At 40.5% G+C, this 25,620-nt stretch overlaps 1 protein-coding gene across 4 annotated transcripts in view; it reads left to right on the top strand.

Annotated features, from left to right (window-relative positions):
* IKBKG (inhibitor of nuclear factor kappa B kinase regulatory subunit gamma) overlaps nt 1–24,963 on the top strand; it is a 66,519-nt gene extending 41,556 nt beyond the window's left edge. For all 4 annotated transcript variants that reach the window (XM_053695935.1, XM_053695934.1, XM_053695937.1 and 1 more), the window contains 6 exons: nt 1,295–1,435; nt 23,227–23,326; nt 23,834–23,959; nt 24,034–24,140; nt 24,223–24,281; nt 24,363–24,963. In XM_053695935.1, coding sequence (XP_053551910.1) covers nt 1,295–1,435; nt 23,227–23,326; nt 23,834–23,959; nt 24,034–24,140; nt 24,223–24,281; nt 24,363–24,514 — 685 coding nt within the window. In that variant the 3' untranslated portion in view covers nt 24,515–24,963. The remainder of the gene's footprint in view (nt 1–1,294; nt 1,436–23,226; nt 23,327–23,833; nt 23,960–24,033; nt 24,141–24,222; nt 24,282–24,362) is intronic.
* Nucleotides 24,964–25,620: the final 657 nt, after the last annotated feature.

Here is a 25,620-nt window from a genome sequence, read left to right as displayed (position 1 = left end):
TGAATCCTTGTTTTAGGCAATACAAAGTGTCCGTAAAGAGGATGATGATGGGAAGGTCCAGAACGCAGTGCAGCCTCAGCTAATGTTAATTGCCTAAACCAAGGATTCGCCACCCCATCCAATCCATAACGCACCGGTAACCAGGAAGTGATGTCATAGTAGAAGTGAGGACACGGAGCACGCTGAATCCGCATGGAGTAGACGGACAGGAGTCCGGAACAGCAGCCGCAGTGATCCTAAGCCTGAGGTATTGTCGAGGGGTGCTAAAGGGAGTAGAGAGACGCCGGAATTTTGGCCTCTTATTCTGCATAAACCTGCTGGATTCCTGGGGAGAATACATCACCAGCTTCCTGTTGGGACAGATCTGGATATTAACCCCATACTCTGAGAGGAGAAGAATAAAAGACACAGCCAAGCACTTTTTACCACTGCAGATTTTCGGAAGTTTCCCACTTACAGAGGCGGCAACTTACCTCATATGATTGAGGTTTGTTCTAGTAAGTGCAATACCTACCGGATACTAAAGTGTGATTAATTCTAACTACCATTACCTTTTTTTACATACATTTTGAATGGACATGTTTTAACATAGGTTTTTTGTAACATCAAACTAAACCTTCTTTAGTTTTTATTTTATTTTATACTTATTTTCATTTGCTTCAGGAGACAAAATCTGATGTGGCTAAAACACTAATTCGCACCACAACATTTGTGTACTAATACATATTATACACACCTATACAAAATTATTCAATTTACAGCAAATTTTGGGAACCCAATCCTTATACAGAGCTTTTCTCACCCTCTTCCTTCCATATATATATATATATATATATATATATATATATACATACATACATACATACACTGTATATTAGATATGTGCATTTTGGATGTTTGGCATACCTCTGAATCAGTAAGAAGGTGGCCACTTGTGCCGTTCCGCTATTTTCAGAGCGGAATGTATTTTTGCGAAACTGCAACACACTGGGATCTGGATTTGCACAAATCTTAGTGTGTTGCAGTTTCACAAGAATAAATACAGCACGAGAGGCCCTGCCGCCTTCTGCTTTCGGAGGTATTCAAAACCTATATATACTCCTACATATGTGTGTGACATTTGTAAACCATTTATTTTGGGTCTTATTCACTTACTAGTTAAATTGCAACATCATCTTCAAACATCTAATGTGTTTATTCCTGTTAGTATATCAGTCAAGAAAAAAAAAAGAAAACTTTACCATGACAATGTTGACATAACGAGATTTGTGACCATATTATCCTCTGTCCGCAGGTTACAGGTGGCACGTGAGGTGCAGCTGGAGGGAGAGACGTTAGTAAAGCAGCATATGATGCAGCTAGATCAGCGCAGGATGCAAGTGCAGAACCTGGAAACAGCCCTGAAAATTGAGAGACAAAAGACTTGTGAGGAAATGTGAGTACAGTAATAGCAGCACTTGTACCCATATGATTCTCTCTGACTACACTGGGCAAGATTTGTCATGAGGCGGGCGCAGGCTTTGTCATTTAAGCCGCTGCTTCATAAACCCTCTCGCCAACTTGAATTTTGCGGATGAAAATCACCCTGGATTCATTCAATGATGGTGATTGACAGGCCCTACTCTTATGCATTTGGCTGCGTGAGGGTAGGGAGTGGCATTGCACGAGCATTCATTTGTTCAATGGTAAATATGGGGAACAAATGCACCCCACAATTTGCTATCAAATGCAGACAGGTCCACAAGTGAATACTATTTGTTTGCAGATTGGTAAATCCTAGTCCTTAGTGGAAGTATGTGAGGCTGACCATGTTGCTTCCTAGTGAGAAGAATAACTTTAAAAACAAGGGTTATATTGTTTCCAACTCGCCGGCATGGAGTGAAACCATCAGCTTATTTTGCTGAGCACTATACTGTAAAGTGTCTCCGTCACATAAAGAATATTAACAAACTGTTCTTAAACAGATACAGTTTCCAAGATAAAAGTTGCCTTTAAAACAATCGCCAGTGGACCTTGTAATACTGAGGGCATTTTATAGAATCTCACCAGACCAGAGAGCTTTAGAGAATCGGACCCTTAGTGAGCTCGGAGATGAATCCATGGACTCCAGTGTAAATCCTGAACAACAAATAAAAAGAGCTTGAAACGCCAGCATTGTGTAAGGCCAATTAGGTAATTCTCAGTAGCAGCTTTGTAGCCCACAAAAGGTTGTGAAGTGTTTCCTTCTCATTTTTGGCTCCTGGACATTAAAGTGCCATAAAATATGTTGAGAACTGTGCATATCCTAAAAGGGATAATTAAGTAAAAATAGTTTGCATAAAAAATGTTTAAAAATTGCTGGCAAGTATTTTAAAATATTTTTCAAAAATAGTCAAAATTAGTTACAAAGCTAAGCTGTCTGGAGCAGTCTACTCCACCCCCCTTATCAGGGTTTAGATACAGGCATTGTATTTAAGCTGAGTTCACAGCTTTTAGGCCTGCTCCAGCAGATAATCCCTATGCACTTTTGCATTCTACCAAAACAACAATAGATATAGATACAGCCATAGAAGGACATGTGTGGGGGGAGTTAGAGCTTTACAATTCAGAAACTAAAAAGAAAGGGTTAATGGCGAGGCACTGCAGTATACATTTGCAGGTAAAGTAATTAAAGTACATATTCTATTTTGTCTCGATCCCAACTTGTTTTATGTCCCTTTAAGATTGAAGGGCGTTATCCTTGTTTACTGTGCATGTAAACATAGGTTGTTTAACCCTTTCGTGACAGGGTTAAAGTGCCTACATCGGAACAACTGTTCCGATGTAGACAAATTGAAACTACGCGATCGTGCATACGATCGCGAGATTTCAATTATTGGATCGCATCTGGGGGGCGTCCCTACAATCCTAGGAACGCCCTCCAGACCGCGATTAAATCCCTGAAGCACAGAAGGCTTCAGGACAGCCGTTAGTTATGACGTTCCATTCCGTCATAACGGCTTTAAAGCCCAGTCTAATTATGACGGAATGGAACGGCATAACGGCTTTAAAAGGTTAATGGACAGCTGTGTCCAGCATGATATTAAAACAAATGTGACCCTGCAGAATAAGGCCTCCAAACTGGTATACATGGTGAGTTAACTAATTGGCCACCATACGGTGCTTTAAAGGGACATTGTACACAAGATTTTTCTTTGCCTAAATGTTTTGTATATGATCCATTTATATAGCCCATAGTTTGTTTTGTTTTTTTAAATAACATTGTGCTGATTTATAGATTCCTAACCAAGCCCCAAAGTCTTAGAAGTAGACTGTTGTCTACCCTCTCCAGCTTGCTCCTGTTTGTGTAAAGGGTCTTTTCATATGCAGGGGAGAGTGTCTGCTCTTTTTGCTTTCCAGCCCATTTCAGTGGGTGTCCCAGCCTAACCTTACCAACAGCTCTAAACTGGGAGCTTCTAAGTAAGTTTGTAAACGGTTTTATACTGGATGTTTAGATCAGTATCTGTGCATATTCTTCTTTATAGTAGTGTCTATTACATGCAGTTATATGAAAATTTGTTTATACTGTCCCTTTAAGCATAAGCATTTTGCTGGAAATCTTGTTAACAAAGGTTAGACAGGTCATTAAAGATCCTTCAGGACTAAGTCAAGAGTTAACAAAGACGTACCATAGGGTTAATACATTTCCTACTAATAACACATGATAGTAATAATGTATATTTCAAGAATTTTGCTGAGTAACAAAATGGCTAGTGCTCCGTCTATACAGCGTTATGCTGTAAACTGTTGCCCACCTTCCCTCTGAATAGGCAATGCCACCAGAAAAAAACGCAACCCCCCCCCCCCCAACCCTCTGTCTAGAAAGCCGTCTCCTCTGTGAATATGCTTAGATAATCTTTGAGTAATTACAATAATTATTTTTGTTTTAACCTTTTGGTGGTTAGTATCAAACTATTCACGTAAATTACTAGATAAGACTAGCTATGAGGAGGAGCTACGCATTGGATTTACCTGCACAAGACGAGAGGCACTGCAGGAGTTAAAGGAGCCAATCTGAAGCAATACCCACAAGCTCATGACTATGTTATAGTAATGAGAATCAGATTAGTGCCATAAGCACTAATATATATGTATGTGTGTATATATAATATTTCTTTCTAACGACACAATGAGTCCACGGATCATCTAATTAATATTGAGAATATCACTCCTGCCCAGCAGGAGGCGGCAAAGAGCACCACAGCAAAGTTGTTAAATATCACCTTCCTTCCCTCCAACCCCAGTCATTCTCTTTGCCTACGTTAGAGCAAGGAAGTGGTAAAGTTAGGTGTTAGTAAAAGATTCTTTAAGCAAGATTTTATTATTTTTTAAGTAGTACAAGATTGTGCTGCTTTGTTCTGGGGTGTAGCCGTAGTCCATATCAGTATTTTCAGTAGAGCAGTGGTGGCTTTAGAGCAATGGGAACTTGTGGGACATAATTCTCACTGCGCCTCCCATGTAGTTTATGCTGCCCTAACTCTGAAAGCCTTTTTCCACAGATCCATGTGAGGGAGAGGACCTCTCAAACCTGGTGAGCTGCCTTGCTGTCTGGCAGATTTATGCGGTAAGTGCTAACTTAATTTTCTGGGGAAATAAAAGGACTCAGAAAAAGTTTGGGCGCTTTATTTACAAAGATTGGGACACATAAATTCTCCTATAGATAGAGGGGACTTATGTAGACAGTTTGTTGTGCAGGCACTGGGGCTGAGGATAAATTAGGCTCAGGTTTCTCGGTGGTTTTCACTGCTCCCTGCGGTTTAACTTTAGAACAAAGATGCCGACCGGAGATTCTTTTTTCTCTTGTTAAGTGTATCCAGTCCACGGATCATCCATTACTTGTGGGATATATTCCCTTCCCAACAGGAAGTTGCAACAGGATCACCCACAGCAGAGCTGCAATATAGCTCCTCCCCTCACATGTCATATCCAGTCATTCTCTTGCAACCCTCAACATAGATGGAGGTCGTGAGAGGACTGTGGTGTTTTATACTTAAGTTTATTTCTTCAATCAAAAGTTTGTTATTTTTAAATGGCACCGGAGTGTGCTGTTTTTTCTCAGGCAGTATTTGGAAGAAGAATCTGCCTGCGTTTTCTATGATCTTAGCAGAAGTAACTAAGATCCACTTGCTGTTCTCACACATTCTGAGGAGTGAAATACTTCAGAGAGGGAATGGCGTGCAGATTTTCCTGCAAATAAGGTATGTGCAGTAAAATATTTTTCTAAGGAATGGAATTGACTAAGAAAATGCTGCTGATACCGAAGTAATGTAAGTAAAGCCTTAAATGCAGTGAAAGCGACTGGTATTAGGCTTATTAATAGAGATATATACTCTTTAAAAAATGTGTTTTAAAACGTTTGCTGGCATGTTTAATCGTTTTTTAACGTACATTTGGTGATAAAACTTATTGGGGCATAATTTTTCCACATGGCTGGCTTAATTTTCTGCATAGAAACAGTTAACTGAGGCTTCCCACTGTTGTAATATGAGTGGGAGGGGCCTATTTTAGCGCTTTTTTGCACAGTAAAAATTCAGACTCAGACTTCCTGCTTCTTCCTGCATGATCCAGGACTTCTCTAGAGGGCTCAAAAGGCTTCAAAAGTCATATTGAGGGAGGTAAAAAGTCACAGTAGAGCTGTTGCAGTGTGTGTGACTGTTTTAAAAAACGTTTTTTTCTATTGTTAGTCCGTTTTGGGTATTAAGGGGTTAATCATCCATTTGCCAGTGGGTGCAATGCTCTGCTAACGTAATACATACACTGTGAAAATTTGGTTGGTATAACTGCTTTGGTTCATTGTTATTTCAACTTGGGACAGGTTTTGTGCTTCTTAAAGGCACAGTAGCGTTTTTTATATTGCTTGTAAACTTGTTGTAAAGTGTTTTTCAAGCTTGCCAGTCTTATTGCTAGTCTGTTTTAAACATGTCTGACATAGATAAATCTATTTGTTCATTATGTTTGAAAGCCAGTGTGGAGCCCCATAGGAATATGTGTACTAAATGTATTGATTTCACTTTAAATAATAAAGATCAGTCTTTATCTATAAAAGAATTATCACCAGACGACGAGGGGGAAGTTATGCTGACTAACTCTCCTCACGTGTCAGACCCTTCGCCTCCCGCTCAGGGGGCGCACGCTAATATGGCGCCAAGTACATCAGGGACGCCCATAGCAATTACTTTACAGGACATGGCTACAATCATGAATAATACCCTGTCAGAAGTATTATCTAGATTGCCAGAATTGAGAGGCAAGCGCGATAGCTTTGGGATTAGGAGAGATGCAGAGCGCGCAGGTGCTGTAAGAGCCATGTCTGATACTGCGTCACAGTTTGCAGAACATGAGGACGGAGAGCTTCATTCTGTGGGTGACGGATCTGATCCGGGGAAACCTGATTCAGAGATCTCTAATTTTAAATTTAAGCTTGAGAACCTCCGTATATTGCTTGGGGAGGTTTTAGCTGCTTTGAACGACTGTAACACAGTTGCAATTCCAGAGATATTGTGTAGGCTGGATAGATACTATGCGGTGCCGGTGTGTACTGATGTTTTTCCTATACCTAAAAGGCTTACAGAAATTATTAGCAAGGAGTGGGATAGACCTGGTGTGCCCTTTTCCCCTCCTCCTATATTTAGAAAAATGTTCCCAATAGACGCCACTACACAGGACTTATGGCAAACGGTCCCTAAGGTGGAGGGAGCAGTTTCTACTTTAGCAAAGCGTACCACTATCCCAGTTGAGGACAGTTGTGCTTTTTCGGATCCAATGGATAAGAAATTAGAAGGTTACCTTAAGAAAATGTTTGTTCAACAAGGTTTTATCCTGCAGCCCCTTGCATGCATTGCCCCTGTCGCTGCGGCATTCTGGTTTGAGTCTCTGGAAGAGGCCATTCACACAGCTCCATTGGATGAAATTATGGACAAGCTTAAATCACTTAAGCTAGCTAACTCATTTGTTTCTGATGCCATTGTACATTTGACTAAACTAACGGCTAAGAATTCCGGATTCGCCATCCAGGCGCGGAGGGCGCTATGGCTTAAATCCTGGTCAGCTGACGTGACTTCTAAATCTAAATTACTTAATATTCCTTTCAAGGGGCAGACCTTATTCGGGCCCGGCTTGAAAGAAATTATTGCTGACATTACTGGAGGTAAGGGTCATACCCTTCCTCAGGACAGGGCCAAATCAAAGGCCAAACAGTCTAATTTTCGTGCCTTTCGAAATTTCAAGGCAGGAGCAGCATCAACTTCCTCCGCTCCAAAACAGGAAGGAACTGTTGCTCACTCCAGACAGGTCTGGAAACCTAACCAGTCCTGGAACAAGGGCAAGCAGGCCAGAAAACCTGCTACTGCCCCCAAGACAGCATGAAGGAACGGCCCCCTATCCGGAAACGGATCTAGTGGGGGGCAGACTTTCTCTCTTCGCCCAGGCGTGGGCAAGAGATGTCCAGGATCCCTGGGCGTTGGAGATCATATCTCAGGGATATCTTCTGGACTTCAAGGCTTCTCCTCCTCAAGGGAGATTTCATCTTTCAAGGTTATCAGAAAACCAGATAAAGAAAGAGGCATTCCTAAGCTGTGTACAAAACCTCCTAGTAATGGGGGTGATCCACCCAGTTCCGCGGACGGAACAAGGACAGGGATTTTATTCAAATTTGTTTGTGGTTCCCAAGAAAGAGGGAACCTTCAGACCAATCTTGGATCTAAAGATCTTAAACAAATTCCTCAGAGTTCCATCATTCAAAATAGAAACCATTCGGACCATCCTACCCATGGTCCAAGAGGGTCAGTACATGACCACAGTGGACTTAAAGGTTGCTTACCTTCACATACCAATTCACAAAGATCATCATCGGTTCCTAAGATTTGCCTTTCTAGACAGGCATTACCAATTTGTAGCTCTTCCCTTTGGGTTGGCTACTGCCCCGAGAATCTTTACAAAGGTTCTGGGCTCACTTCTGGCGGTTCTAAGACCGGGAGGCATAGCGGTGGCTCCGTATCTAGACGACATCCTGATACAGGCGTCAAGCTTTCAAATTGCCAAGTCTCATACAGAGATAGTTCTGGCATTTCTGAGGTCGCATGGGTGGAAAGTGAACGTGGAAAAGAGTTCTCTATCACCACTCACAAGAGTCTCCTTCCTAGGGACTCTGATAGATTCTGTAGAATTGAAAATTTACCTGACGGAGTCCAGTTTATCAAAGCTTTTAAATGCTTGCCGTGTCCTTCATTCCATTCCACGCCCGTCAGTGGCTCAGTGCATGGAAGTAATCGGCTTAATGGTAGCGGCAATGGACATAGTGCCATTTGCACGCCTGCATCTCAGACCGCTGCAATTATGCATGCTAAGTCAGTGGAATGGGGATTACTCAGATTTGTTCCCTCTACTAAATCTGGATCAAGAGACCAGAGATTCTCTTCTCTGGTGGCTATCTCGGGTCCATCTGTCCAAGGGTATGACCTTTCGCAGGCCAGATTGGACGATTGTAACAACAGATGCCAGCCTTCTAGGTTGGGGCGCAGTCTGGAACTCCCTGAAGGCTCAGGGATCGTGGACTCAGGAGGAGAAACTCCTCCCAATAAATATTCTGGAGTTAAGAGCAATATTCAATGCTCTTCTAGCTTGGCCTCAGTTAGCAACACTGAGGTTCATCAGATTTCAGTCGGACAATATCACGACTGTGGCTTACATCAACCATCAAGGGGGAACCAGGAGTTCCCTAGCGATGTTAGAAGTCTCAAAGATAATTCGCTGGGCAGAGTCTCACTCTTGCCACTTTTCAGCAATCCACATCCCAGGCGTGGAGAACTGGGAGGCGGATTTTCTAAGTCGTCAGACTTTTCATCCGGGGGAATGGGAACTCCATCCGGAGGTGTTTGCTCAACTGGTCCATCGTTTGGTCAAACCAGAACTGGATCTCATGGCGTCTCGCCAGAACGCCAAGCTTCCTCGTTACGGATCCAGGTCCAGGGACCCGGGAGCAACGCTGAAAGATGTTCAAATGAATGTATATCTATCAGCGCCACAATAATACCATACAAGCTATATCTGATATAGGCGGAGTCTCCCAATCAGACTCCAAAAGTTAAGAGTAAAAAGAAATGCCAAGATACAGCGCTACACTACCCTCAGATGAGGGTTGGGTTGCTAAAGATGGTGTCCACGACTAGGAATGTGTATACATAAAGGTTAATATATAATATTGTGTTACACAAAGAATGTATATAAAACCATGTGAAAAAGTACTTAAAAGGTAAAGGATTAAAAACAATATATATATATATATAGGATGTGAGATTAAAATGTATTAAACAAACATTTTATTAACATAAACTGACAGTTAAAAATACAGTTAAAAATAGATTCAACAATCTAATGGATTGCCCCATACAATGTCCAAGAAGTTATGTCCTATGTAACATACAAGTGTTTAAGTCCCATACCAAAATGTCCAAAGCAAATGTTCAAGGTTAATATCCAAAAAAAATAAAAATAAAAATGATAATATGTCCAAAGCTGGTGTAAAAATCAAAAAGGTGAAAAAATGTAAAAAATATAAAAAATATATTAAATATTTTTTGAAAAGATGAAAAAATGAATAAAAATATATACAAAATATATGAGTTGTGATCAGCAACCCATATGGAAGGAATATAATATATGTGATAGTGAATAATTCTCGTGAGGTGTACACCTAAAAAGTGTGTATAAAAATGTGTGTATATAAAAGTGTGTGGTAAAAAATGTGTCATAAAAAATGTGTCATAAAAAAGGATTCAAAATCCTGGTGAAATAAATAAAGTCCAAATTGCTCCAAAAAATATGTATATAATTCCAAGTATTCCAAATGTGAGTGTAGAAAGTGCTGGGTTGATGTTCCTCTTCTTAAAAGGTTATCAAATGTAATGGGATATCCTCCTGTACCTAAAAAAGTGTACAGAAAATAGACATAGTGCAATAAAATCACTTTAGAATGACAACAACAGTATTCTACTCACCAGATATATTCTGAGCTGCAATACCAGTGTATAGCCAACGCGTTTCGGTCCTCAGGGACCTTTCTCAAGACTGGTAGCAGCTGTCTGGCTTCTACACCTTAAGTGTGTTTTGATAGCCAATGGGATGGTTTGTGGAAATTGCGCCTAAAATTTGCGCCAAAAATTCTGGAAATACATTTCCAGAAATTGATAATTATATTGTCCCCCATTTCTATTATGTCAAAAATGAGTGCATTGAGTTTTAGGCAAAAATTGTCCAATTCTCCTTAGTGTCCGCTCACCGGATGTTTATACCGGATGTTAGGGCCCACCGGAAGTGACGTTTATTTGCAGACCGGAAGTGACACGCTTAATGCGCGTGACATCCGAAAGGGGAAAGAATATATATCATGTGTATTTGCCGGTGGAAGTGCCAACTCATTTTGGCATATTGGGGTTATAGTATATTGACTTGGCAAAATGCAAAGTTGCCTATATGAGTGTAAATATATGTAATGGCATTGTTCCTTGTAGTTGTGTTATTACATAAAAAACAATCTCTAAGTGAATAAGTTTAATTATATAAAAAGATAAAATGACATATGAATAAAAATTGGGATTGGTATTGGAAGCTCAGAATGTCTGGTATAGAATAAAAATACAAATATCTGGTATAAAAATGCAAATACAATATATAAAAAATTGTAAGATACAAATAAGGGCATATGGATATCCATATGTTGTGGGTACAAAATTATAAAACCGTTATGTTGGAGTTATATATTTATTACCTAACATTACGTAAACAGAGGTAGACATTACTTAAAACAGGAGTTGGTATTATATTGCATAGTAGTGTGTTTGGAACCTATTACTGTCAATAATATTTCTATCCTGAGGATCTCAATGTCCTATATAGTTTCAGGAGTCTGCCAATAGGTTTGGGGGTAGCTTATAAGTACAAATATATAAATATCTAAAAAATATAGAAAATTTGTGTAAAAATATTATTATAAAAATATTAAGTAAAAAATATATTATGTAAAAAATATATATATTGTAAAAGCTTTTGGAACCTTGATTTTAAAAAAGGTTTTGAACCCCAAAGAAACCTTTTTAAAACATTTTTTTTAAAAACATTTAAAAATTGCTTTGGTTTTAAAATTTCTTTAATTTTTAATTTGATTGGTTGAGAGTGGTGCTTGTGTTTGAAACAGTCTACTTTCTTCCCATCTTTCCATCTTTCCTGATTTTCTGGTGTCTTTTGGAGAGTTGGGAGTGGGAGAGAGTTTGTTTTTTGCTTCTCTTATAATAGGTGGAATATTTCCGTGTTGCTGTTAAGACCTTTGGGAAAGATGCAGTCTAGCAGGAAGATCCACTTTGATTCTACTCTCAGAAGTTGTTTTTCAAAATCCCCTCCTCTCCAATTTTTGGTGGGTCTACTAATGCCCATATATTTGAACGTTTTGTTGCTTCCTTTGTGTTTTTCTTTAAAATGTTTGTATAGTGGAAAATCTTCCTTTCCCCATTTTATCTGTAAAAGATGCTCGCGGATTCTATCTCGCAGTTTCCTAGAGGTTTGCCCTACATATTGTAGTCCACATCCACATTCGATTAGATATATGATGCCTGAATCCTGGCATCTGATCATCTCTTTCATATTAAAAGACTCCTGTGTTATATTGGATTTGAATATGTTACTCTTCTTGCCATGTTCGCAAGCCTTGCATGTCAGGCAGGGAAAGAAACCTTTAAGTGGTTTCCCATGTAGATCTTTCATTGTGGTTTTCCTAGTTACTTTGGGGACACTAGGAGCGATCATTGTTTTAATGTTTTTTGTTTTTCTGTAAATGAATGTTGGGGATTCCTTTAGATCTTTCCCAATTATATTGTTCTCTTTCAGAAAGTGCCAGTGCTTCTTTATTATCTTTTTGATTAGAAACCTATTTTTGCTGTATTCAGAGATGAAAGGTACCTGTATGGTAATGTCCCTTTCTGGAGTCTTGTCCTTATTTTTGTATTTCAGCATAGACCCTCTATCCATTTTCTCCACTTCTTCAATCGTTCTGTTTATGGTTTCCACATCGTATCCTCTGTCCACGAATCTTTCTTTTAGGATTTTTGACTGTTCTTTCCATTTTCCTCTGTCCGAACAATTCTTTCTGATCCTCATTAACTGTCCTTTCGGGATGTTTGATTTCCATCTATGGTGGTGACAACTGATCTGATGGATGTAATTGCTACAGTCCACATCCTTAAAGTACGTAGAAGTAGACACTCTTCCTTCTTTTATCGTTATGTCTAAGTCCAGAAAGTGGATATTTTTCTTACTTATCTCGTGCGTGAATTTCAAGTTCATGGTGTTATTATTCATCACATTAATAGTGTGTTGGAGGTCTTCCACAGAACCTCTCCATATAATGAGGATGTCATCTATGTATCTTTTGTATAGGAACAGGTCTGCGCCTGCTGGGCAGGAGTCCCAAAAGAGGTTCTCCCATTTACCCATGTATAAGTTGGCGTAGCTAGGCGCAAACCTGGTCCCCATAGCTGTTCCGCATATCTGGTTGTAGAACACTCCTCTGTCGTTGAAGTAATTATGGCTGAGGATATAGGAGATACCCTCCACAACAAACTCCCTTTGTTCCTGACTCAATTCTCTGTCCTTTTTCATGAAGTACTCCACTGCTTCTAAACCCAAGTCGTGTGGGATACTCGTATAAAGAGCAGTGACATCGCAGGTAGCTAATATGTATCGGTCGTCCCATTCTAGACTATTGAGTAGGTTCAGGACTTCTGTGGAGTCCTTGAGATAGGAAGGTAGTTGTTGTACATGTTTCTGAAGTCTTCTATCGATGTATTCTGATAGGTTGCAGGTGATGGAGCCAATACCGGATATGATCGGCCTTCCGGGGGGGTTATCCAACCTTTTGTGTATTTTAGGAAGGTAATAGAATACAGGTATCCTTGGATGTTTCATAGATATATACCTGTATTCCTGATTGTTGATAATACCTTTCCTTTTTGCTGACAGAAGTATGGAGTCCAGCTCTTCTTTATATCTTCTTGTGGGATCTGAGTTTAGTACCTCATAAGTCTCAGAATCTCCCAAAATCCTGTCTGATTCTTTGTTGTAATCTATTTTGTTTAGGATTACAATGCCCCCTCCCTTGTCAGCCGATTTTACTACAATGTCTTTGTTGTCTTCTAGACTCTTGATGGTATTTGTTTGTGTCTTAGTCATATTTTGGTGGAACTTCCTAATGTTGTTGTTGTTTAATCTCTTTATGTCATCACATACTACATTTTCAAATGTTTCGATGTGAGGTCCTTTATGTGAAATGGGGAAGAAAGTGGACTTTGGTTTCAGATCTGTGTAGTTAGGTTTATCTTGTGTCTGGTGCCCATTCTCTCTTATATTTATGTTTGTATTGGAATGTGAATTGGTTTTTTCTAATGCAGATTTGCAAAAAAATCTTTTAAGGGTAAGTTTTCTTACCAATTGTTTAACATGTGTATAGGTCTGGAATTTATCCAGACCCCTTGATGGAGCATAGGATAGACCTAAGGCCAATACTTCTTTGTCCTTATGGCTTAGATTTGTGTTGCTCAAATTGTATATCCCTCTATTCTTTAGATCCCTTAAGACATTGTCGTTAGAGCTAGAAGAGGGTAAAGTTATTTGTGCATTTTCGCATCTAGTATGTGCCTGAGGTGTTATTTGAGACTTCTTTTTTAGCCTTATCCCTGCTCTTCTGCCTCTATGGATTTTCTTTTTTGACTTGGAGTTGTGAACTCCTCTACATCTTGTGTTCTGTTTTTTCTCTTTGACTGTTTGTTTCTGTCTAAGAGTGCTGGAGGGCCTTCCCCTAAAAAATGTTGTTGATTATCATGATTTATGGTAGTGCCTGATGATTGAGTGTTCGAATTCCTCAGGGCTGGAGGAGCAGGGCTGTTTAACATATCCATATTTCTCAGATTCTCAAATCTGTTAGTGTTTGGTGTGGGAGTGTCAACCCAAGTATTTCTAGATCTATTGTTGTGAGATTCTCTATGCTGATAACTCTGATTATCTCCAAAATGTACTTTTGGGTATAATTGTTTGTGTTTGTAACCATAGTTGTCTCTATTCTGGTAGGTATCTCCTCTCTCATAGGATGGGAATCTAGTATGTATTGGGTTGTGAAAATTGGTGGGTGATCTACCCCTAAACTCCCCACCTCTTGTTTGTACATGTTGGTATGTCCCCCTGTAGTCTCCTTGTCTGAAGCGATTATCATATCCCTGATATGGGGTCCTATGATAATGTTGGTAACTTCTAAACTGGGGTGGTCTAAAATGTGGTTGTTGTATCTGGCCCCAATCTTCCATTTCTCTAGGTCTAGGATAATCTCTGTAGTTCCTATGATTGTAATTTCTATTATTGTAGCTCCTAGAGTGGTAGAGCCCTCTGTGGTGTTGGTCTCTGGGGTTTTGATGGTTTCTTTCATAGAATGTGTTATTATTCTGATTATAGGGAATAGGTTGATGATTACTATTGTCATTTTGTCCCCATTGGTTGTGTGGGTTTCTGTTCCTTTCTCTATTCCTATTTCCCCTTGGGGCGACTTCGGTCCATTCTTCCTCTTGTGTCTGTGTTGGATTAGTCTCTATATGTGGTTCAGTCCCTAAAGTCGTATCGGACTTTTTTTGAGTGGCTAGGTTTAAGTCTCTATGGATTTTCTTAGTCTTTTTAGAGATGATGTCATCTTTAATCTTTTTGATCTTAGAACATAATTGTTCCTGCTTAGTTTTAAATACACTCAGGTCTCTGATGTGCTCCATCTTATTTTTTTCCTCCTTTATATTTTTATCTAGGGCTATCAAAAGATATCCTCGATAGTCTATAATTATCTGCATCAATTTTTGTGAGATTTCTTTGATGGCTGTTTCCCATCTGTTGGCAAACTCCTGACTCTCAATATTAAATGAACAGTTCTTCTGTATCATTAAACCCTTTGGAATGATATTCAGTTCCAAACATTTCTTTAAAAAAGAGATCTCAGCAGTATATTTAGTTTCAGATACTAAGAGTTTCTCTAGGTTCTTAAAGGTCGCATCTATATCTACCACTTCTCCATCTTTATGGTTTGCATCCTTATTTAAGGCCTGGACTATATCAAAATTTATATCTGTCCTAAGGCTACTGATGGTAGATGTGGTAATATTATTTGTAGTGGATGGAATATCTTCCATTTTATAAGTTTATGTATAGATGTGAATATATTATGACCAATGGTAATAGGTAAGTCTGATGGACTGTTATTTATTAGGCTGCTGTTAGAAAGTGGTAGGGAAAAGAGGGATTTGTAGTTCAAATGAATGTATATCTATCAGCGCCACAATAATACCATACAAGCTATATCTGATATAGGCGGAGTCTCCCAACCAGACTCCAAAAGTTAAGAGTAAAAAGAAATGCCAAGATACAGCGCTACACTACCCTCAGATGAGGGTTGGGTTGCTAAAGATGGTGTCCACGACTAGGAATGTGTATACATAAAGGTTAATATATAATATTGTGTTACACAAAGAATATATATAAAACCATGTGAAAAAGTACTTAAAAGGTAAAGGATTAAAAACAATATATATATATATAGGATGTGAGATTAAAATGTATTAAACAAACATTTTATTAACATAAACTGACAGTTAAAAATACAGTTAAAAATAGATTCAACAATCTAATGGATTGCCCCATACAATGTCCAAGAAGTTATGTCCTATGTAACATACAAGTGTTTAAGTCCCATACCAAAATGTCCAAAGCAAATGTTCAAGGTTAATATCCAAAAAAAATAAAAATAAAAATAATATGTCCAAAGTTGGTGTAAAAATCAAAAAGGTGAAAAAATGTAAAAAATATAAAAAATATATTAAATATTTTTTGAAAAGATGAAAAAATGAATAAAAATATATACAAAATATGAGTTGTGATCAGCAACCCATATGGAAGGAATATAATATATGTGATAGTGAATAATTCTCGTGAGGTGTACACCTAAAAAGTGTGTATAAAAATGTGTGTATATAAAAGTGTGTGGTAAAAAATGTGTCATAAAAAATGTGTCATAAAAAAGGATTCAAAATCCTGGTGAAATAAATAAAGTCCAAATTGCTCCAAAAAAATGTGTATATAATTCCAAGTATAGTATTCCAAATGTGAGTGTAGAAAGTGCTGGGTTGATGTTCCTCTTCTTAAAAGGTTATCAAATGTAATGGGATATCCTCCTGTACCTAAAAAAGTGTACAGAAAATAGACATAGTGCAATAAAATCACTTTAGAATGACAACAACAGTATTCTACTCACAAGATATATTCTGAGCTGCAATACCAGTGTATAGCCAACGCGTTTCGGTCCTCAGGGACCTTTCTCAAGACTGGTAGCAGCTGTCTGGCTTCTACACCTTAAGTGTGTTTTGAAAGATGCTCTAGCAGCTCTATAAAAAGAAAAAAACAGAAGCGCCACATGGCCCAATATCGTTTGGTCCGGAACTAGTAGAACTAAAAGTAATGAGTAAACTCACATTTAGTAGAGCACCTCAAGTAGTGCTAACAATGCAGTCTGGGATCAATTCAGTCACCTGGCTTATGTGTTTCCACCGTTTCCTCTGCTCCCTCGACTGATTGCCAAGATCAAACAGGAGAGAACATTGGTGATTCTGATAGCGCCTGCGTGGCCACGCAGGACCTGGTATGCAGACCTAGTGGACATGTCATCCTGTCCACCATGGACTCTACCTCTGAGGCAAGACCTTCTAATACAAGGTCCTTTCAATCATCCAAATCTAATTTCTCTGAGACTGACTGCATGGAGATTGAACGCTTGATTCTATCAAAGCGTGGCTTCTCCGAGTCAGTTATTGATACCTTAATACAGGCACGAAAGCCTGTTACCAGGAAAATCTACCATAAGATATGGCGTAAATGCCTTTATTGGTGCGAATCCAAGAGTTACTCATGGAGTAAGGTTAGGATTCCTAGGATATTGTCCTTTCTCCAAGAGGGTTTGGAAAAAGGCTTATCAGCTAGTTCGTTAAAAGGACAGATCTCTGCTCTATCTATTCTTTTGCACAAGCGTCTGGCAGAGGTTCCAGACGTCCAGGCCTTTTGTCAGGCTTTGGCTAGGATTAAGCCTGTGTTTAAAACTGTTGCTCCTCCGTGGAGCTTAAACTTGGTTCTTAAAGTTCTTCAAGGAGTTCCGTTTGAACCCCTTCATTCCATTGATATTAAACTTTTATCTTGGAAAGTTCTGTTTTTGATGGCTATTTCCTCTGCTCGAAGAATCTCTGAGTTATCTGCCTTACATTGTGATTCTCCTTATCTGATTTTCTATTCAGACAAGGTAGTTCTGCGTACTAAACCTGGGTTTTTACCTTAGGTGGTTTCTAACAGGAATATCAATCAAGAGATTGTTGTCCCGTCATTGTGCCCTAATCCTTCTTCAAAGAAGGAACGTCTTTTACATAATCTGGACGTAGTCCGTGCCTTGAAGTTCTACTTACAGGCAACTAAAGATTTTCCTCAAACATCTGCCCTGTTTGTCGTTTACTCTGGACAGAGGAGAGGTCAAAAAGCTTCGGCAACCTCTCTCTCCTTTTGGCTTCGAAGCATAATACGCTTAGCCTATGAGACTGCTGGACAGCAGCCCCCTGAAAGGATTACAGCTCATTCTACTAGATCTGTGGCTTCCACCTGGGCCTTTAAAAATGAGGCCTCTGTTGAACAGATTTGCAAGGCTGCGACTTGGTCTTCGCTTCACACTTTTTCAAAATTTTACAAATTTGACACTTTTGCTTCTTCGGAGGCTGTTTTTGGGAGAAAGGTTCTACAGGCAGTGGTTCCTTCCGTTTAAGTTCCTGCCTTGTCCCTCCCATCATCCGTGTACTTAAGCTTTGGTATTGGTATCCCACAAGTAATGGATGATCCGTGGACTGGATACACTTAACAAGAGAAAACATAATTTATGCTTACCTGATAAATTTATTTCTCTTGTAGTGTATCCAGTCCACGGCCCGCCCTGTCCTTTTAAGGCAGGTCTAAATTTTTAATTAAACTACAGTCACCACTGCACCCTATGGTTTCTCCTTTCTCGTCTTGTTTCGGTCGAATGACTGGATGTGAGGGGAGGAGCTATATAGCAGCTCTGCTGTGGGTGATCCTCTTGCAACTTCCTGTTGGGAAGGGAATATATCCCACAAGTAATGGATGATCCGTGGACTGGATACACTACAAGAGAAATAAATTTATCAGGTAAGCATAAATTATGTTTTTGAGATGGACGAAGCTATGGGAGGCAGCAATTTGTGTTGCGCGCCACTTTTCCCTTCTGTGACCGTGGGGGGGGGGGGAAGGAGAGTACAGTCTCAGTCAAGATTACGCAGTTTTGTCTAAAGACATACGTTTCTAGGACCGGAGAGCGGTTCAATATAACTCCTGCCGAGTTCTGGATCTTCTACTAAGGGGATTGTTAAAGAGCCGGTGTCAGCAGGGCAGGTAGGCATCTCAGCAAAGTTAAGCTGATGTGAAAAGTTACGGTTTAAAATTTAAAGTGACTAACGTTTTTTTCTGTTTAAATTTTTATTAAAAAATGTAAGCCTTTTATTTGATAATTTGATCCATTGTGAGTCAGAATGCACCAAGAGGCCCTGCAAAATATCAATTGTTCTTTTTGTTTTGATGCCAATGTGGAACCACCAATCCCTTTCTGTTCTTTATGTATTGTGAGAACTTTAAATTATAGGGATAGACTTTTTTCTGAGCCAACATTTTTCAAGGAGGATACTGTTCAGGAGTCTAATGACAATGTTCAATATATGCTGCAGCTTTCTCCTCAAGCGTCCCAAATGTTATGGAGTGCCCTGCGCTTCCTCTCTAACTTCTCCTGGAGTTACTTTGCAAGACATCGCTTCCCTCATGTCTTCTGCAGTCTCTGATGCGTTGTCTGCTTTTCCCATGTTGCAGGGAAAGCTGAAGAGGAAGAATAAACATTCAGTAAGCAAGGTTACTGATGCAGTTGTTGCTATTTTGAATGCCCCCTCTCCGAAGCCTGAGGAGGAGGATACTTCGGTAGCATCTGAGGGTGAAATCTCAGATTCTGACGGTGTAATTCCTCCTACTGATACTGAAGTTGTATCTTTCAGGTTTAAGCTAGAACACCTCCGTCTATTACTCAAGGAGGTTTTAGCTACATTGGACGACACCGACACCATGGTCGTAGTTAATCCTAAAAAATCCAGTAAGCTAAACAAATATTTGATGTACCTTCCTTGGTGGAGGTTTTTCCTGTACCAGATCGAGCTACTGAGATCATTGCTAAAGAATGGGAGAGACCAGGTATCCCTTTTTCTCCATCCCCTATATTTAAAAAGATGTTTCCCATAGCGGACTCTATCAAGGAGTCTTGGCAAACAAGTACCCAAGGTGGAAGGAGCAATTTCCACTCTAGCCAAGAGGACTACTATCCCCATAGATGATAGTTGTGCCTTTATGGATGCTATGGACAAAAAATTGTAGGGTTTACTCAAAAAGATGTATGTACACCAGGGTTTACAATGGCAACCTGCAGTGTGCATTGCTATCGTCACTAGTGCGGCGGCATACTGGTTTGATGCGTTGTCTGATTCTATTGTGACAGACACTCCCCTTGAAGAGATCCAGGATAGGATAAAGGCCCTTAAGTTGGCTAATTCCTTTATTATGGATGCTTCCCTACAGGTTATTAAACTGGGAGCAAAGAGGTTTTGCTGTGCTAGCCCACAGAGCTTTATGGCTAAAATCTTGGTCTGCGGACGTGTCATCTAAGTCTAAACTTTTGGTGATTCCTTACAAGGGAAAGACCTTGTTTGGACCGGGTTTGACGGAAATAATTTCGGACATTACGGGAGGAAAGGGCCATTTCCTCCCTCAGGATAAGAGAAACAAACAAAAGGGACGTCAGAGTAATTTTCATTCCTTTCGAAATTTCAAGGGAAATCTTTCCACTTCCTCTTCCAAACAGGAACAGTCCAAACCCTCCTGGAGACCCAATCAGTCTTGGAACAAGGGAAAACGATCCAAAAAGCCTGCTATTGAATCAGACAGCATGAAGGGCCTGCCCCCGATCCGGGACCGGATCTTGTGGGGGGCAGACTTTCCTTCTTCACTCAGGCTTGGGTTCGAGATGTTCAGGATCCCTGGGCGGTGGACCTCGTGTCCCAGGGATACAAACTAGAGTTCAAGAACTTTCCTCCCAGGGGCAGGTTTCTGCTTTCAAGATTATCTGTAGACCAGACAAAAAGAGAGGCGTTCTTACACTGTGTACCGGACCTCTCCTCCCTGGGAGTGATAGTTCCTGTTCCGAGGCAGGAACGGGGTCTAGGGTTCTATTCCAATCTGTTTGTGGTTCCCAAAAAGGAGGGAACCTTCAGACCAATTTTAGATCTCAAGAGTCTAAACTAATTCTCAGAGTACCATCTTTCAAGATGGAAACTATTCGTTCCATTCTTCCTTTGATCCAAGAGGGTCAATTTATTACAACCGTGGATTTAAAGGACGCGTACCTGCATGTTCCCATCCACAGGGACCATCACAAGTTTCTAAGGTTGCATTTCTAGACAAACACTTCCAGTTTGTGGCTCTTCCATTCGGCCTTGCCACAGCTCCCAGAATTTTCTCAAAGGTTCTGGGATCCCTGTTGGCGGTGCTCTGATTGCGGGGCATTGCAGTGGCGCCTTATCTGGACAACATTCTGGACCAGGCGCCATCCTTTTAACAAGCAAGATCCCATACAGGAATGTTGTTATCTTTCCTGCGAGCTCACGGATGGAAGGTAAATTTGGAAAAGAGTTCCTTAGTTCCAAATACAAGAGTAATTTTCTTGGGAACCATAATAGATTCCTTATCAATGAAGATTTTTCTGACAGAAGTCAGGAAATCAAAGATTTTTGATTCTTGCCTAGCGCTTCAGTCCTCTCCTCAGCCATCAGTGGCTCAGTGCATGGAGGTAATCGGTCTGATGGTAGCGGCAACGGACATCATCCCGTTCGCCCGTTTCCACCTCAGACCTCTGCAGTTAGACATGCTCAGTCAGTGGAACGGAGATTTTACTGATCTGTCTCTGCGAATACAGCTGGAGCAGGAAACAAGGGATTCTCTTCTTTGGTGGTTGTCTCAGGATCATCTCTCCCAGGGAACATGCTTTTGCAGACCTTCTTGGGTGATTGTGATAACAGACGCCAGCCTTCTGGGATGGGGAGCAGTCTGGGGCTCTCTAAAGGCTCAGGGAACTTGGACTTGGTCAAAATCTGTTCTGCCCATAAACATTCTGGAGCTGAGAGCAATCTACAATGCTCTTCTGGCCTGGCCCCAGTTAACCTCGGCCCGGTTAATCAGGTTCCAGTCGGACAACATAACTTCAGTGGCTTACATAAACCATCAAGGAGGAACGCGGAATTCCTTGGCCATGACAGAGGTAGCCAAGATAATTCATTGGGCGGAGACTCACAATTGCCGTCTGTCGGCGACCACATCCCAGGAGTGGACAACTGGGAGGTTGACTTCCTGAGCAGACAGACCTTTCACCCGAGGGAGTGGGAACTCCATCCGGAAGTGTTTTCCAGCCTGATTCTCAAATGGGGTCAGCCAGAATTGGATCTCATGGCATATCGACAGAATGCCAAGCTTCCGAGGTACAGATCGAGGTCAAGGGACCCTCAGGCTGTACTGATAGATGCCCTGGCGGTACCTTGGAATTTCAGTCTGGCATACCTATTCCCTCCGTTCGCTCTGCTACCTCGGGTCATTGTTTGAATAAAGTAGGAGAAGGCGTCGGGGATCCTCATTGCACCGGCGTGGCCTCGCAGGATTTGGTATGCAGACCTGGTGGACATGTCATCTCTTCCACCTTGGAGACTTCCGTTGAGGAAGGACCTTCTACTTCAAGGGGCCTTCCTTCATCCAAATCTAGTTTCTCTAAAGCTGACTGCTTGGAGATTGAACGCTTAATTTTATCCAAGCGTGGATTTTCGGAATCGGTCATTGAGACCATGATTCAGGCTTGTAAACATGTGACTAGAAAGATTTACCACAAGATATGGTGTAAATATCTATATTGGTGTGAATCCAAGGGCTACTCTTGGAGTAGAGTTAGGATTCCTAGAATTCTGCACTTTCTCCAATAAGGTTTGGAGAAGGGCTTATCGGCAAGTTCCCTAAAGGGTCAATTATCTGCCTTGTCTATTTTGTTACACAGACTTCTGGCGGACGTACCAGACGTGCAATCCTTTTGTCAGGCCTTGGTCAGGATCAGGCCTGTGTTAAAACCAGTTACTCCTCCCTGGAGTCTTAATTTAGTTCTTAAGGTGGGCTCCGTTTGAGCCCATACATTCCTTAGATATTAAGTTGTTATCTTGGAAAGTTTTGTTTCTTATTGCTATTTCATCTGCTCGTAGAATGTCAGAGCTCTCTGCATTACAGTATGAGTCTCCTTAGCTTAATTTTTAATTTGGATAAGGTAGTTTTACTTGTGGCTGAAGAGTATCATTCGCTTTGCCTATGAAACTGCTGGACAGCAGCCTCCCGGGAGAGTTACGGCTCATTCTACAAGGGCTCTTTCCTCTTCCTGGGCGTTCAAAAATGAAGCTTCTGTGGAACAGATTTGCAAGGCTGCAACTTGGTCGTCTCTTCACACTTTTTCAAAATTCTACAAATTTGACACTTTTGCTTCGGCTGAGGCCGCTTTTGGGAGAAAGGTTCTTCAAGCAATGGTGCCTTCCGTTTAGGTTCCCTGTCTTGTCCCTCCCTTATCTGTGTTCTCTAGCTTCTGTATTGATCCCCAATAGTAATTAGATGATCTGTGGACTCATTGTGTCATTAGAAAGAAAACAAAATTTATGCTTACCTGATAAATTTCATTATTTCTTGACACGATGAGTCCACGGCCCGCCCTGTTCTTTAGACAGGTTGTTGGTATGTTATAAACTTCAGGCACCTATGTACCTTGTTGCTTCCTTTCTCTCCTTTACTTCGGTTGAATGACTGGGGTTGGAGGGAAGGGAGGTGATATTTAACAGCTTTGCTGTGGTGCTCTTTGCCGCCTCCTGCTGGGCAGGAGTGATATTCTCAGTAGTAATTAGATGATCCGTGGACTCATCGTGTCAAGAAAGAAATAAATCTATCAGGTAAGCATAATTTTTTATTTTATTTTTTCAGGAGAAAGCTTGCACAGTTACAAGCAGCATACCATCAGCTGTTTCAAGAATATGATGCACATATCAAGAGCACTCTGCAGGTCGAGAAACACGGCGGAAGGGTGAGATAACATTTTTCGGGCTTTGGGAGGGATGCCGTATCTGGTGTGTGTTGTGATTTAAATACATTTAAAGTACATGGGTCTTAAAGCATTGTAGGGTTGTTTATAGATAACTGATGGGTTGTGTAGACCAGAAGGTGTATGGATAATTAATGGTTTACACGAGGCTTGCAGGAACAGGGGGTATAGGTTGTGTGATTGGTTGTGTACAGAAAGTAGGGTAAATGGTTATATGTGAAGGACTTTATGCAGCATGGAGTAGGTATATTGGTATGTAACGGTTTATTTACAGTTCATAGGTACGGAATGCGTTTGTTATTAGTAAGGGAAATGGGGTATATGAGATGGTCTCTATACAGCATAGAGGGCAAATGAGTCGGGTTAAGAGGTCATATACAGTGAAACATATGGTGCATTAGTTATGTACAGAATGGCTGGTACATGGTAATATAAGATGCTATATAACTTGTAGTAAATGTGACCTGTATGGGCCTAATCTGCTCACAGGTTCAGGAGCTGAAGCAGCAGTTGCAAGAAGCAGAAGAGGCTCTTGTGGCCAAACAGGATCTTATAGATAAATTAAAGGAGGAAGCAGAAAAAATGAGAGAGACCACGGACGTGCTGAAGGCCCAGGTAAGTCGCACACAACTGGACTGCCAGTCTACACCACTGAATAAGCCAGTATAATACCTGTACCACATTCACAGGTGGAGATCTATCGTCTTGATTTCCTGGCAGAGAGGGAGGCGCGGGAGAAGCTGCATGCGGAGAAAGAGAGGCTTCAGGAACAGCTGGAGGGTCTGAAGCAAGAAAGGTGGATGTCTTATTCTTATGGGGGGGGGTGTGTGACAGGTTGTTGGCTTATGTATGTGATGTATTTCCCCTTAACGTTTCAGGTCTATCTTTGAGGGCATAAGGAATCGACATTTAGACATCCGTCCAACTCTAATCCCAGGTGAGTGGTACAAGGTCTACACTCACACACCAACCCACACAATCACTTAGTTTTGCCTCTAATATCCTGTTTCTTCTTTAGGTCCTTACCCTGGGTCAGGATCTTACGCACACCCCCCTATGAGTTCATTTTCTACAGTGATGGAACCTGAACCGTATTGCTGCCCCAAGTGTCAGTACAAAGCTCCGGATATGGATACGCTGCAGATACATATAATGGATTGCATCAAGTAATACCCCCCAAACACTATGGACTCAGCCTTGTAGAGCAGGACACGTTTATGCTGCTGATGATGATTGGTCTCAGGACCGTGCTGAAGCTCATGTTTAAAGAGAAATAACTGTACACAAAGCTATATTTTGAAACAAATCTAGTTTATTAATGTAAATATTGATTTTATTGTTGCTGGACCAGAGCCGCCGCCGCCACCCCCCCCCCCCCCCCCCTCCATAATTGCTCATTGTAGAACTATAAACTTCTGGAAGGAATGTCTGTCGTGGAAGTTTGTATGTGAATTTATTGCAGGGAATCAAACATGGCTTCTGTACCCTTATCCCTATTTTCCAACGTCGCCTTGTAAAATGCTGTAAACACGTGAAAGCTGAGAATTATTTTATTCTGTATGTACTAATATAATGCTGCTAAGGCAAGGTCGTAAATAAAAATATATATTTTAAAGTCATGGTTAATCCAGGCCTTCAAGCCTGCCAGATTTGTATGATCTCCCATGTACCTGTGCACGTGTACTGCCTACTGATCATTAGTAGGAAGTGCACGTGTACTGCCTAGTGATCATTAGTAGGAAGTACACAACAGATTCTGGTATACTAGTAACTTCTGCTTAAAGGGACATAAAACATGTAATATTAAATAACTTTCCAATGTTTTTCTATTACCTAAATTGTTTCATTCTCTATATCTTTTGTTGAAAAGTATATCTAGGTAGGCTCAGAAGCTGCTGATTGGTGGGTGCACACATTATATATATATATATATATATATATATATATATATATATATATATATATATATATATATATATATATATATATATATACCTTGTGTCATTGTCTTTCAGCTAACTCCCAGTAGTGCATTGCTGCTCCTTCAACAAAAGGATACCAAGAGAATGAAGCAAATTAGATAGTAGTACATTGGAAAATTGTTTATTGTATGATCTCGGGCTCTGCCCATTGCAGAATTGGGTTTATATTAACTGGAGCCTTTTAAAAGGGACGTTGTATTGTAAAATGTGTTCCTAGTTACCTGTTGGGGACTATAGTTTAGAAATAGATCCTTAATCTTTAGTTTGTCATTTGAAATATGTGGTTTTGGTGGT

This window comes from Bombina bombina, chromosome 12, assembly GCF_027579735.1.
Source record: "Bombina bombina isolate aBomBom1 chromosome 12, aBomBom1.pri, whole genome shotgun sequence".
Classification (NCBI taxonomy): domain Eukaryota; kingdom Metazoa; phylum Chordata; class Amphibia; order Anura; family Bombinatoridae; genus Bombina; species Bombina bombina.
The sequence above is the reverse complement of the archived record's forward strand: the minus strand, read 5'-3'. Positions and strand labels throughout refer to the sequence as shown.